This window comes from Epinephelus fuscoguttatus, linkage group LG7 (assembly GCF_011397635.1).
Source record: "Epinephelus fuscoguttatus linkage group LG7, E.fuscoguttatus.final_Chr_v1".
NCBI lineage: Eukaryota > Metazoa > Chordata > Actinopteri > Perciformes > Serranidae > Epinephelus > Epinephelus fuscoguttatus.
In genome coordinates, this window is record NC_064758.1 from 45,252,516 (window position 1) to 45,266,709 (window position 14,194).

Here is a 14,194-nt window from a genome sequence, read left to right on the forward strand (position 1 = left end):
GGAAACTGCTGCAGATATTTGTGGAGGCACTGCTGAATATTTCAGCTGCTGCTTAAAGATTCATGTGAACAGCTGAGCTGCTCCGGAGCAAGGCACCGACGCTGCAGGGTGACGGCTCGTTAATATTTCTGCTTCTTCTTCTGTTTCCTCTGCGGAGTCCTCGTCAGTGTCATCACACTCCTGTCTGATCAATACAGCCTGTCAGCCAATCAGAGCTCAGCACTCAGACAGAAGGAAGTGACCATCAGAGGAAACAGATCACCGTCATCGCCTGTCACGCTGTCCCTCACGCTGCACTGGGACACACCTGCACCCAGAGATGAATTACAGCTCTGTGAAGCTGCTGTGAGGACGCCACAGGAGCGGTGAAGCTGTGGAGGATCTCCAGGTGGACAGTGCAGACTGAGATGTTTCAGGACGCTACCAACAGTCTGGGTGACACACAGAGGCTGTGATGTCATACACCAGCTTCTGTGGAGACAGCAGGTTAAGTTATCAAAGTAAGATATCAAACTCTGGTTCAGCGCCAAACTCAGCCGAGGTCGGACAAAGAAGAGGCGTACAGGAGCGGGGACAGGGACGGGTTTAACAAGACGCTGAGAGACGCTCAAAGACTGAACTATGACGTCCAGTTTAGACCAAAGATTCATGATGAGATGAAACAGTTTCAGAACGTCACAGAGAAAAGTGTCAGCAGTGTGAACTGGCCGGTCTGAGCTCGACTCAAGTCGTCTGATGGCGTCTCCTGACACTCAGCTGGTCAAAAGGCCGGCGGCTGGTTTTAAAGCACGTCACCTGTTTCAACAGCCAATCAGCTTGTAGTGAAGTCTGCTGGTCAGGTCAAAATGACCGCGCCGCACATAGAATTTGATCAGATTTTGGACCTTGTCCACTTTTTTGTGTTGGGATTGGCTGTAGACTGACTTGGCAGAGATCACCGCCATCTTGTTTTTACATGGATTTGTGTTGCCACTAGATGGCGACAGAAAAAGTGTCCATGGCGAGGACAGCAGGTCTGATCTCAGCAGAATGAAGTATAAGGTGCAGCAAACCCAGAGTGTGATGTCCTCATGAGGACACAGGAGGTCGATTTTAATGTCTCTTGATATATTTGTAATGTTATTATTATTGCATCAAAACAGCGTCCTCTGCAATAAACCTGACTCAGACTCTGGAGGTTCTTGAGGAGGTTTCTGAGGTTGTTACAGAGGTTCCACTGGTCCAGTATGTTCTCAGAGTCCTCACAGAGGTTCAGGTTTCCCAGAGTCCATTAACACGTCTGACTGAACGCAGCTCTGTCTCTGTGGTTTAATTAATGATCAGAGGACAATCCGCCCGCAGCTCAGCGTTAATGTTATCACACTGAAGCAGATTAAAGTGCAGCCGAGGGGTTCACACCCTCACACAGGATGACCTCACCACACCTCATCCAATCAGCATCATTACATCACAGATGACTGACAGACAGGGGCGGGGCCAGTGTGTGATCACTTTCTCCTCACTGTGTTTTTTCTTCTCCTCTCTCAGGTAGCTGCTGACCAATCCCTGTCCAGAGCCTGATGACATCATCATCATCATGAAGATCACATGGTCCTACACACACACACACACACACACACACACACACACACACACACACACAGACCAACAACACAATCACACACATGTGGAGTCAAAATAAAACTATCCCACGGCTTTTATAGTGAAAATCATGAGTTTTTGCATTTCAGACTGGAAGTCCTCAGCAGGAAGTGCTGTCCTGACGACAGAATGAAACTTCCTTCTCAGAGTGGTGCGTTCAGGTGTCAGTTTGAAGCTCCAGTCCGTTCTCATTCTGAACTACTCAAATACCACTGCTTTGTCAGTGATTCGGCGTCAGACACCAACGCCAAAAGCCTCTGTTTGTGGAGTTTGTAACGCAGCCGGATGGCACCTTTCACATTGGTATGATACGCCACCTGTCGGCCAGACAGCAATATGTGTACAGGCAGCATCCGTTGATAACGCAGCCGGACAGCATGTCACAGCGATATGATACAGTGCCGGACAGCATCAGTTTAAAACACTGCCAGTAACAACATAATATAAGGAGCTGGAGAGTCTCTGGACCTTCACCCAGGAGCCTGACCTTCACTTTCCATTTGAATTTAGAGCCAAACCACATGCTTTTGTTGCACAAGGAAATAAACGTAAGCACATGGTGTTTTACCGACGTTGTAAGTTTAGATTGAAAAAGACTGATTGACGCGTGTCCCTGAACGTCAACAGCTACACAGGAGGATACCTAGTGTGTCATATGAAGACGTGAACACAGACAAAGCGGTGATAATTGATGAGTTCGGATGAGAACGCGTTTTGAAGTTTAGTGCTAACAACATGCTAAAGACATGAGTCGAATGAGTGACGTTATATTTGATAAGGAGCGCGGACACAAACATCACTGTGACAGTTGCACGGTCAGTCTGATGAGCGAACAGCTGACCAGCAGCACAGATCTGAAAGAATCAGCTGAGGACTTCCTGTCTGTCTTTAATTGGTTAAATATGAACACAGAACATGTTTGATTCTGATCTGACATCAACTTTAACTGGTTGAACTGGTGGAGTGCAGTTTGTTGGACAGGAGACGTCCCCTCCTGTGGACAGTCAGACTCACCTGAAGGTCTCACCTGTTCATCCTGAGGTTGTCCATCACAGAAACATGGACGCCTGACGGAGCAGGACTCACCTGGACAGACAGGTGAACCATCAGAAGACCCTTTAAACAAACACAGAGGCAGCTGACTGTTAAAGGATCAGTACGTAGATTTTACATTGGTAGTCGTGTCATGTGACACAGCAGCTTCTCTGCCCAGCATCGGCCCAGCATCGGCCCAGCATCGGACCACTGTCAGCCCAGTATCAGCTCAGTGTCGGCCCAGTGTCGGCTCAGTGTCAGTGAAAAAAAATTTGCAACAATAATTCGTCCCACTGCGGCCCTGGGTGATCAGTCCCACTTTCCCCCACTGAGGTATCAGGCACAGAGCAGTGTCCCTGGTCAGTCACACTTGACACAGGCAGCCGATCAAATCGAGTTAGAGGCGGGCTTTACTACTTTACTACATCCTTCCTGTTATAATGTGTGTAGATGTAGGTACAGTGGGACAGAAAGGTCAATGTTAGTCATATTTATTTAGGATGAAGGTCACCACGATATTTAAACACTGATCAGTGAACACGTGTGGAGTCAGTGAGCAGCTGAATCTCTGTGGTGAGTTCATGTTTGCTGATAAAAAGGCGAGCTAACGTTAGCTGTCGGACTCTTTTCCACTGCACAAAAACCCGCTAACATCTGGCTTCTGTGTATAATGGAAAAAGTTATAATCGTCATTCACACCTGCGTCACATGACTCTGCAGTAGTCATCAGCTCCGGCTCCGATCAACTTCAAACATCGATCCGAATGAGTGTGCACGGAGTTTTAAAGATAGACTGAACAAAACAAGATATAAGAACAAGTAACCACGGTAAAGTTTTCACAGGCCTCCATGCTGCTTTCTGCTGTTTACTAACCTGTTCTCCAGCCTGTCTGTGACGCCGCCTCTCTTTGCCAAAGCGGCCATACCCGTAGCGACGCGTCTGGGTGAGAGTGCGGCCTCCCTGTGGACCCTGCTGAGGAAGTGATCAAACAGAACTACCAGAATAAGAGCAGAGTTTTCTTTGAACAAGCTGCAGGGTTTTTGTTGCTCACCTGCGTCTCACCTGACGACTCGTGACGTCTCTGTCCACCTGTTTACACGTCCTCTCCTCAGGACTCATCCTGATTGGCTCTGCGTCACCTGCAGGGTTGACTCAGGTAATCTCAGGTGATGTTGTCCACCTGACTTTTCCAGTGACATTTGAGCGCAGGATTCATCAACATGGTCACATGACTGTTAAAACTCACAGCTGAGGACCAATCAGCAGACAGAATCAAAGCCTAAATGATGACGTCATCAACCTGAAGGAGATTTAAATGTCCTTTAAACTTTATAGGATCCAGTATAAAAGCAGTAGTCATTGATTTTCACCTGTTTTATAGTCTGAGTATGAACTGACTGAAGAACATCTGAAGGTTTGTACGATCTGCTGTTTGTGTTTATTACATTTACACTTTAATTCATCACAAACAGTCTGCAGGAGCAGCCATGTTTGTTCAAACAGAGACTTTTATTCTGAAAGTGTTGTTCTGCGTGTGTGTGTGTGTGTGTGTGTGTGTGTGTGTGTGTGTTGTACACTCTATTCTGGTGATATTTATACTGATACTGTAAAAGAATGAAACCGTGAATATCTGTAAATATATTTATACTGTAAATCTGTAGAAAACACCTGGGAGCTGTTTTTTAATAGGATTTGTTGTTTTTTTATTATAAGTCAGTAAGTTGTTGTTTTTTTTTCTCACTGAGAAACACTGGAAACAGTCTGAAACACTGTTTTACTGCAGTTTCCAGCTAGAATGACATGTTTACTCCAAACAGTGTGAAACAGAAACGGTGTGTAACGGTTCAAACAGTAGCGGTGTTCGAAATCGCTCCCTATCACGGATATAGTGCACTATATAGTGTGTTCGTCATTTTGTAGTGTTGTTTGAATTCTCCGTGGTTAATTTCATTCACTATATAGTGGACTATAAAATACCCACAATGCACAGCAAATGTGAGTGAACAAACGATGTACCAGAGATACTGGATGAAGGGAGATACCCAACTGTAGGCTTATCCAATGTTAAGAAAACTGTTACTCTTCCTGTCTCCTAAGTGGGCGTGGTTAGCTCTCCCTCCAATCAGAGCCTGTTCTCCCTCAACCCCCCCCTCCACCACTGTGTTGAACAGAGGCTCTGTGGATGTCTGTGTATGCAGATCAAGAAGCAGGTGGAATGAAAATACATTCTTCCTATTATTGCAGCCTATTGCTGCACAAAGCTTGGGCATTTTTTATTTATTACTAGCGGTAAATAACTGTTTGTAAGCTAACTGTGATTTTACCGCCTGTTTATCAAGATCACGAGATCTCGCGAGAACTTGTTTTTTCTTTTTTCTTGATCTGTGTGGATGAAAAATGCAGCTTTAGTGTCAGAATATTGGTGAGATGTGTGGCTTGTGGAAAACGAACCCAATATTTACTTTAGTGACTATAAGGCGAAAGAATTGACCATAAATTGTGATCACATTCATTTGCCTCATTGACGACAATACATTCAGAGCTGCCGCAAGTCTCCTACGGGGGCGTGGCGCTGACGTCACTGAATCAGGAAGTGAGCTAAGTGGGATATCTCACTTCATCCAATATCTCTGGATGTACCCTACATTTTACTTTTGCCAGAGGAGAAGAAGAAGAAGAACCACAAAGATGGCACAAAAAGAAACGAATAGGATGCTAGCCGGTAACGTCAGCTAACGAGCTAACAATAATCACTTATCTCGCACGAGCCAGGTAGCTTGTAGCTCGTGCACTATCGTGGGCTGTTACAGCTCACAATGCAGACACACAACCGTAGCTGACAAAACCAAACGTCCACACCGTTGACATTTCAACATTTTATTGACAAAAAGTACAACCACCATACAGTTCGATCATCCTCAAAGCGCCTGGTTTGTTTACACGATGCTCGGCGCGTCCACTTACGTCACAGGAGTATGCGGCGCAGCTACTCACGCAACGACGTTCAGAAAATTTCAGTTAGTGTCCGAAATCTTGTTCAGTCGTTCCCCATGTAGTGCACTATATAGTAAACACGAAATAGGGAATAGTGAGTGAGTGAGTGAGTGAGTGAGTGAGTGGACGGTTTCGAATACAGCTCGTGTGTAGCGGCGTGAAATTGTGTCAAATGGTGTCAAACGACCCGAAACAGTTGGAAATGATGTGAAATGATTTAACAGTGTAGAACTGTGTAAAACAGACTGAAACAGTGTGAAACAGTGTGAAACGGTGTAACGGTGTGAAACAGGCTTTGACGTACATCTTCTCTTGTGTGGTGGGCGTGTCACAGGTGTTAGCCAATCAGCAGTGACCTGTATATAAACCAGATTCTAGTCGATCTTTATTTATTGTACAGTTCTTGTTTTATTTTACACTTGCATTGTAATGTAACGTCTGTTTCCTATGATGCCAATAAAGCTTCTTTGAACTGAACTGAATTAAAGCCCTCAGTGTTAACAGGTGGTTCACCTGCAGGCCGTCGTCATGCTGCTGGGTCTGCTTGAATAAATGTTCTGTGACCGTTTGTTGGGCTGAACTTCCTTTCTGATGGTCTCAGACACTGAAGAGTTAAAACCAGCAGTTCATGTTTTTTCACCTCCTCACTCACTCCTTCATTTATTCATTTGTTCATGTTAAAACGTCAGGATTTAATATTTCAGATCGAGGAAGAGATGAATTCTCCACTGATGGATCCTGAAGAGCAGCTGCACTCCAGGATCAGGTTTTAGTTTAAAGGACTCGTTCAGACTGTGTGGAGACGATTCGATTAAAATTAAGCCCCAAAATCAAATCGTTTTCAATCAAGATCAGAAATTCTCACATGAACACTCATGCTAACAGATCATTGATCCGACTTCTGACCAATCAGGTTACACTTTATCAGTCACATGATCATCTGAAATACAAGAGGAAGTATCCTCACTCCATAAAATCAAACTTCAAAACAAGGCGTTGAAAAGTTAAAGAGGAAAATTCAGATCACATAAATCCACACAGACACTTTTCAAAGGCAAATATTTCACTGTCAATTTAAACTTTTAGATATCACAGTAAAATGTTCAGTTGTTAAAACTTATTAATATTAAAACCAAAATGATTCCAACTACAAATAAAGATTCTGATCCTCTGAGCAGCCATCAGTGAAAATACTGTTTCTGTTTCAGTCTCACCTTCAGTAAATAAACTCTCCTTTCTCACTAAGAACAAACACTTTAACATGAAAACAGTAAAAGATTAAAAATTAAAAAAGGGCTTTATTATCAGACCGATGTGAGATCAGCTGCTGCCTCCTGCTGGACACTCCTGACATCACACCTGGGCTGTTCATTACAAGACATATTTCAGGTTTTAATGAGAGAAATCTGGATTTTAGAATTATTAAAAAAATAATGAAAACAAAATAGGTCAATTTATTATTATAATTAAACACTGGCACTTTTATACTGTTTAATACTGAAAAGTTAACCACCTTAACTGTGACTTGTATCATTTGTTTTGAGTTTGATAATAAATAAATAAATAAATAAATAAATAAATAAATAAATAAATGAAATCATTACAAAATAATTTGATTGTAAAGCAGTTAAAGATTCACAGAATACAACGGCTCAGCTTCACAATTACAGTTTGTCACTAATAAACTAATTAATCCACATCAGACTGCCTGATCGACTGTTTCTGTTTGATCGACTGTTTCTGTCTGATCGACTCTCTCTTCACTCGACTGCTTCTGTCCATCACATCCAACATGGCGGCCTCCGCAGCTTCACGTGAGCTCTTTAAAGAGGGAGTAAGAGCGGTTCTTCACACCTGGCCGGTTCTACAGGTAAATATGATCCGTAACGAGACACCGGTCCGACAGAGGACACACCGGACCGACTGTTACCGACTGACTCACTGCGGAACACACGGGGCCATGCTAACAGGCTAATGCTAACAAAGCTAATCATGGAAGTCTTTTCTCTTTGGCAAAGTAAACACATGTTTGAAACACAGATGTTACTTCTGATTTAAGGTCGTCACACACACAGCCCTTCATATAATGTAGTTTTTACACCAGTAAACACATTCAGCACACATTCAGTACACATCCAGAGATAAAGTTTGTAGAAAAAGGAAAGGAGATGTGTGCACAGGTGAGTTTGTCCGTCCGGTTGCATCTTTTTCGTAAATAAGCAAATGTTCGCAGTGCCTGTCAGTGTCGTGCCACAGTATACAGTGTCATGATATATCACTGCGACCCTGATGATGTTTAATAGACACGTGACAGAGCTGGTGATGCAGTTAGTGACGTAGCTGTGTGTCACCTCTCATATTTAGTTTGCATATCTTTAAAGTGAAACTCTGAAGCATGGATGCCTGTTGCCTCAGAGGTCAAAGGTCATAGACTCACTCCTGTGTCTTCATTTCCTCAGATCGCGGTGGACAACGGGTTTGGAGGCGTGTACGGGCAGCAGAAAGCTGATTGGATGGTGGATGTAGTCCAGCAGTTTTTCCACGACAATGGTACGTAACCATAGTAACCTGTCAAGTGACAGCAAAGGTTTCTTGTGTATGGTCATACGTGGGTAGTGTTTACATTGTCCTCTACCTGCTCAGGTACTCTGTCCTCTACCTGCTCGGGTACTCTGTCCTCTACCTGCTCAGGTACTCTGTCCTCTACCTGCTCGGGTACTCTGTCCTCTACCTGCTCGGGTACTCTGTCCTCTACCTGCTCGGGTACTCTGTCCTCTACCTGCTCGGGTACTCTGTCCTCTACCTGCTCGGGTACTCTGTACTCTACCTGCTCGGGTACGCTGTCCTCTACCTGCTCGGGTACTCTGTACTCTACCTGCTCGGGTACTCTGTCCTCTACCTGCTCGGGTACTCTGTCCTCTACCTGCTCGGGTACGCTGTCCTCTACCTGCTAACGTCCTCTACCTGCTCTGGTACTCTACCTGCTCAGGTACACTGTCCTCTACCTGCTCAGGTACTCTGTCCTCTACCTGCTCGGGCACTCTGTCCTCTACCTGCTCAGGTACTCTGTCCTCTACCTGCTCGGGTACTCTGTCCTCTACCTGCTCAGGTACTCTGTCCTCTACCTGCTCAGGTCCTCTACCTGCTCGGGTACTCTGTCCTCTACCTGCTCAGGTACTCTGTCCTCTACCTGCTCAGGTCCTCTACCTGCTCAGGTACTCTGTCTTCTACCTGCTCAGGTACTCTGTCCTCTACCTGCTCAGGTCCTCTACCTGCTCAGGTCCTCTACCTGCTCGGGTACTCTGTCCTCTACCTGCTCGGGTACTCTGTCCTCTACCTGCTCGGGTACTCTGTCCTCTACCTGCTCAGGTACTCTGTCCTCTACCTGCTCAGGTACTCTGTCCTCCAAGTACAAGTATTTTCTCTCATGCGGAGGCGGAGCTTGTGATGGTGAACCAGTAGTGAAGCCGTTAGAGGGCGGAGCACATTTTAAACAGAGCTGTGATTTTACTCATGACAGGACCTTTATTCTGGTAGTAATCTGCACCTGTGAATCTATGTGTGGTCTTATATTCTGTGTGTGTGTGTGTGTGTGTGTGTGTGTGTGTGTGTTTTTGTGTGATCAGCCGACCTGCAGCGGTGTGAGGTCGAGGACTTCATCGCTGAACTGATGGATCAGGAGTTTGACACAGTGGTGGATGATGGGAGTTTACCTCAGGTACACACAAATACACACACACACACACACACACACACAGATAAATATGGAACAATAAAATGTGTATATGGGATAGAAGAGGTGTTGTAAAGGTCAGAGGTCACATGTTCCACTTGTGTCTCCAGCTGTGTGACAGTCTGATGCAGGTGTTCAGTCAGTGGCAGCAGGGGGCGCTGCAGCAGCTCAAACACACCATCGACACTTTGACACAGAAGAAGAGTCAGAGGGCAAAGGTCACCGCTGCGCCCACACAGTCTGATGACGACAGTGATGATGAAACACAGGTACGTCTCACCTGACACATGGGTCTTCAGTCCGCCTGGTGTCACAGTGTGATGTCATCGTATCGTGTGATGTCAGTAACCACGTGTTTCTATGTCCAGGTGATGGAGTGTGAATCCTCCGAACAGTCGTCAGTCAGCAGGAAAGATCCTCCTCCTCCTCCTCCTCCTGGTGAAGAAGAGGACGGGTGGACGATGGTGCGTAAGAAGAAGTGAGCAGGAAGATGAGGACCAGTATGAACTGTTGACCTCAGACGCAGCTGACCTTTGACCTTTGGGAAAAGACTGCGTGTAACACTGATAAAGACGGAGCGCGTCTTTAACGGGAGTTGATGTTCTGCGCTGTCATGGCGTCTGTGAGCGGCCTCATCGTGCCGCCGTGTGAGCAGAGAGGCGTCATTAAACCAGAGTGAGTCTGGTTTCTGTGTTTTTATATTAAACATGTTGAAAGTGCTGCTCAGTGTCTGTGTGATGTCATCAGAGTATACTGTCATACTTTTATTGTAGCTACGCTCGCCAGTGCTGGCAACCAGAAACAGACGACCATGATTCATTCAGTCATCAAGTCTGTTAATTGTCTGATAATTAAAACAAACACGCCATCTTGTGGTGGTCCTTCTAAAATGAGCAGTGGTTGAAGTTACTGTGTTCTAGAGGTGGAGGATTCGAGTCACATGACTTGACCTGACTTGCTTGATTTTCACTACAGTGACTTGGGACTTGCCTGAGACTTGAATATCATGACTTGAAACTTGCCTATGACTTGCACATGTGACTTCCTCCCACCTCCGCTATATTCTATTAAGATCAGGGCGTTGATACGCGGACGCTGGCTAGCTAAAATGGCGACTCTCCAGTTTCTTGTAGGAGCAGATAGCGAGCTCTGTGTAACCCAGCGACAGACCAGCAGTCAGAAACTGACCCTTGAGGAGTCTCTCTGCTGTCCGGCCCAACAGAGGTTCAGCTCCGTACTGTGATCATCAGGAGAAATCAACCAGCGACTGGACCGCTGACAGTCAGCTGATGTTTGATCTGTTGTGAGCCGGGTTGGTAGAAGGCAGAAAAGACGGTGAAGGATGGGAGCGGCCCTTCAGCGGGGGAAACTCCTGCATGCCCAGGATGTCATACCTGTCAGCCAGTGGGATGTCCCAAGGGGGAGGAGGGGGAGACGGGCGCCTCACATCATGTTTTCTCCTGCAGGCAACAGCCCAGTTTTCCTGCTGATGTCGAGTCCAGCTCACCGGAGCCTTATTATCCCTGTCGACATGCGACCGCGCCATGACTGGAACATGACATTAGGCTTGTTTGGGATGAGCCAGGCCTTGGCAGAATCAATCACCAGCAATCACTGCACAATGCATGCTGGTTAAATTTGTGTATGACTTCATTCTGCTTTGCTCAAGTGCACAACGATAATCTCACGAGACGGAGGCGTGTCTGACTGATGTGTAATAAAAGCAGTTGTGTTGTATAAAATATGAAGCTTACAGTGTCAGCTGGGATAGGCTCCAGCCCCCCTGCAACCCTCAAGAGGATGAAGCGGTTAGAAGATGAATGAATGAATGAATGAATGAAGCTCACAGTCACAGTGTATTCAGCCTGTGTAGTTGAGGCGACAGGTCGCACTGATGTGATGCTGACTGAGTTCATGAACATAAATTACAGATCACCTGTAAAACATTTTAATAAATAAATCAATAAAACAACTGGAGACTGAGAACAAACTGATAAATGGGTCTGATAACATTTTAGTGAGTGTTCCTGTGACTTCCTGTACGGGCTGAGAAAACTGGCGGGAAACTGCCTCCGCCTCCTGCTGCAGTTGCCCCCCTTTCGTCCACCTGCCAGATGAGGCGCAGTCCGCACCGTCCGCTGCTCTGGACTCAGCCCCCAGGAGAGACCACCGATCCCCGGTGTTAAAGCCCTGCTCAGAGACTCCTGTGAGGATGGAGCAGGTGCAGGACAGAGCTGGAGCTTTAGCCGTTCCTGGAGTGGACCAATCGGGGTCACTGTGTTTCCTGCTGCTGCAGCCGGAGGAGCTCCGGGCGGGAAGGTGTTAAGCCTCAGCAGCCAGAGCTCGTCTTTCTCATAAACCTATATACATGACGCTAAGCGGATATGACGACACAGGTGAAACACACGCACCAGTGTTAGCGTAGCAGGAGCCAGGCTAAAATCAAAGCTAACAAGCTAGCAGCAGTGAGACTAAAAACTAATAATTTCAGGAACAAAAAATTCTACATACTGCGCTATAAATTTATAATGAATTTTTATGTATAGTTTTTGACACTATACTCAACATCAATGAATTTGAAAGAAAAACTTTTATACATACTATATCATCAATTTTCAAAAAAAAAATGGCACACTACTTTAACTTAATGAAATATACTATATAAGTGCTTTTTCATGATTTAAAAAAAAATAACTTACTATACAATGACTCTTAATGAATTTTTCTTACATTTAGACTCTACTTATTTTTGATGAAATATTTGCAACATATTAACTATACTATGACCTTACATACAATATTTTGTCTTGACTCAAACTTAAACAAAAAAGTTTATAGTATAAAATATATAGGCTACATTACATTGTTGCGCTGAAACACAACATCCCCTCGCCAAAACAGAAATGAAATGATGCACATATTCAGCCTGCCAGCGCCTGGGTGCCTGGTAACACGCTGTTACAACATGTCGGCAGTATGGAGGCATTATATCCGAGAATGAACCTAAAACAGCAATTTGTAAACACTGTTAGGCAGAAGTTTCTGGGGGGGTAGGCTATTTGTGGAAAGACCAACAGCACTACAAGCTGAATCTATCGTCTAAAATCTAAACACACTGAAAGCATGCCGATTACGAGAAAGACACCGGCTGCAGCAGTGAAAAGAAAACATAGTAGGCTAGGCTGAGTAAAAAGCACACTTAGGCTTGATGGTTCGATTTTTAGCCCCGCAAAATATAAAGAAATATTGCTTGCTTTGTAGCTTACAGAGAAGTCCTGATGTGTGGAGCAGTCGGAGCTGTTAGTGCTGAAATCTGACCTCGTTTAGTCCAGGCCATAGACAATGCAGGCTTTTTGTTTACATCTGAGATGATGCTGCGCCATCTAGTGGCCGTAAACCCTTTGGTTTAGGCAACGTTGAAAAAAGTGGAAAAGTAAATTATACAAAAATAATGAATGAATGAATGAATGAAAAATGTAAGGTGTTTGGTATTCGGCCTAATGTTTCATTATTGTTCAGCTTCGGCCAAGAAATTTAATTTTGGTGCATCCCGACATAACGGTTAGCCCTATCCGCACAGTAGCTTATTACATGGGGACCTCAGGTGATTTAATTTTGGAGGTCGTCTGTGCTCTTAGTCCCAGTGAGTCGGCCATGTCCAGTCCGCAATTACAACTATACTGTGAAATAGTGAAATAAAAGACAAGCAATTATGTTCAAAACGTACACAGACCCAAACCGTGACGTCCGTACCGAGGGACTTACTGAACCATGATTTTTTGGTGCCGTTACACCTCTACTATTTATTGTTCTAAAGGTTTGTATCCAAAAGGACTTTTCCTTAGGAAATTACCGGAAAGTATCAAAATTCATATTGCTATCGGTACCGAAACAAAGATTTTGGTATTGTGACAACACTACAATAGACAGACCTCAAAATGAAAATTTTCTGTATAATTTTTGAGAAGCGTATTATGAGTTTTTATTCTTTACAACATACTGTGCTATGAATTTATAATTACATTATTTTGTATAACTAGCTATATTATAATTATGTTTAAGTTTATCAACATACCATACTAAGACTTAATAATACATTTTGAAGACATGCAATACTTTCTGTTTAGTAGTTAGTAATCAATAAACTTTGTTTATAATGTATCATGTATACTTTAAATGAACACAGAATGACTTTTAAGGATAATTTCTGACATTCTCGACTATGATTCTTTAATGAAATTTTCATGACATACAATATTGTCTTTTTGATTTAATTTCTACAAAATATTATTAGTTTACGGGCGGCACGGTGGTGTGGTGGTTAGCACTCTCGCCTCACAGCAAGAGGGTTGCCGGTTCGATCCCGGGCGTGGGAGCCCTTCTGTGTGGAGTTTGCATGTTCTCCCCGTGTCAGCGTGGGTTCTCTCCGGACACTCCGGCTTCCTCCCACAGTCCAAAGACATGCAGATTGGGGACTAGGTTAATTGGTCCGTAGGTGTGAATGTGAGCATGAATGGTTGTCTGTCTCTATGTGTCAGCCCTGTGATAGTCTGGTGACCTGTCCAGGGTGAACCCTGCCTCTCACCCAGTGTCAGCTGGGATAGGCTCCAGCCCCCCCGCGACCCTCACGAGGATGAAGCGGTTAGAAGATGAAGATGATTATTAGTATACTATAGTATGACTTTTTTTTAAAATAAAAATAAAAAATTCTGACATACCATACTATACAGAAGAAAGAGCAATTAGGAGGGTCGATGAAAAATCCTCTGTTGCCCGTCACGTCAGAGATG

At 44.6% G+C, this 14,194-nt stretch overlaps 1 protein-coding gene across 1 annotated transcript; it reads left to right on the forward strand.

Moving 5' to 3' along the window:
- Positions 1-7,440: 7,440 nt before the first annotated feature.
- On the forward strand, positions 7,441-10,123 carry tsr2 (TSR2 ribosome maturation factor). Its single transcript, XM_049580303.1, has 5 exons — positions 7,441-7,541; positions 8,131-8,221; positions 9,298-9,389; positions 9,515-9,673; positions 9,773-10,123. Exons 1-5 carry the CDS (start codon positions 7,464-7,466, stop codon positions 9,884-9,886), a joined length of 534 nt encoding a protein of 177 aa, XP_049436260.1. The 5' UTR covers positions 7,441-7,463; the 3' UTR covers positions 9,887-10,123.
- Positions 10,124-14,194: the final 4,071 nt, after the last annotated feature.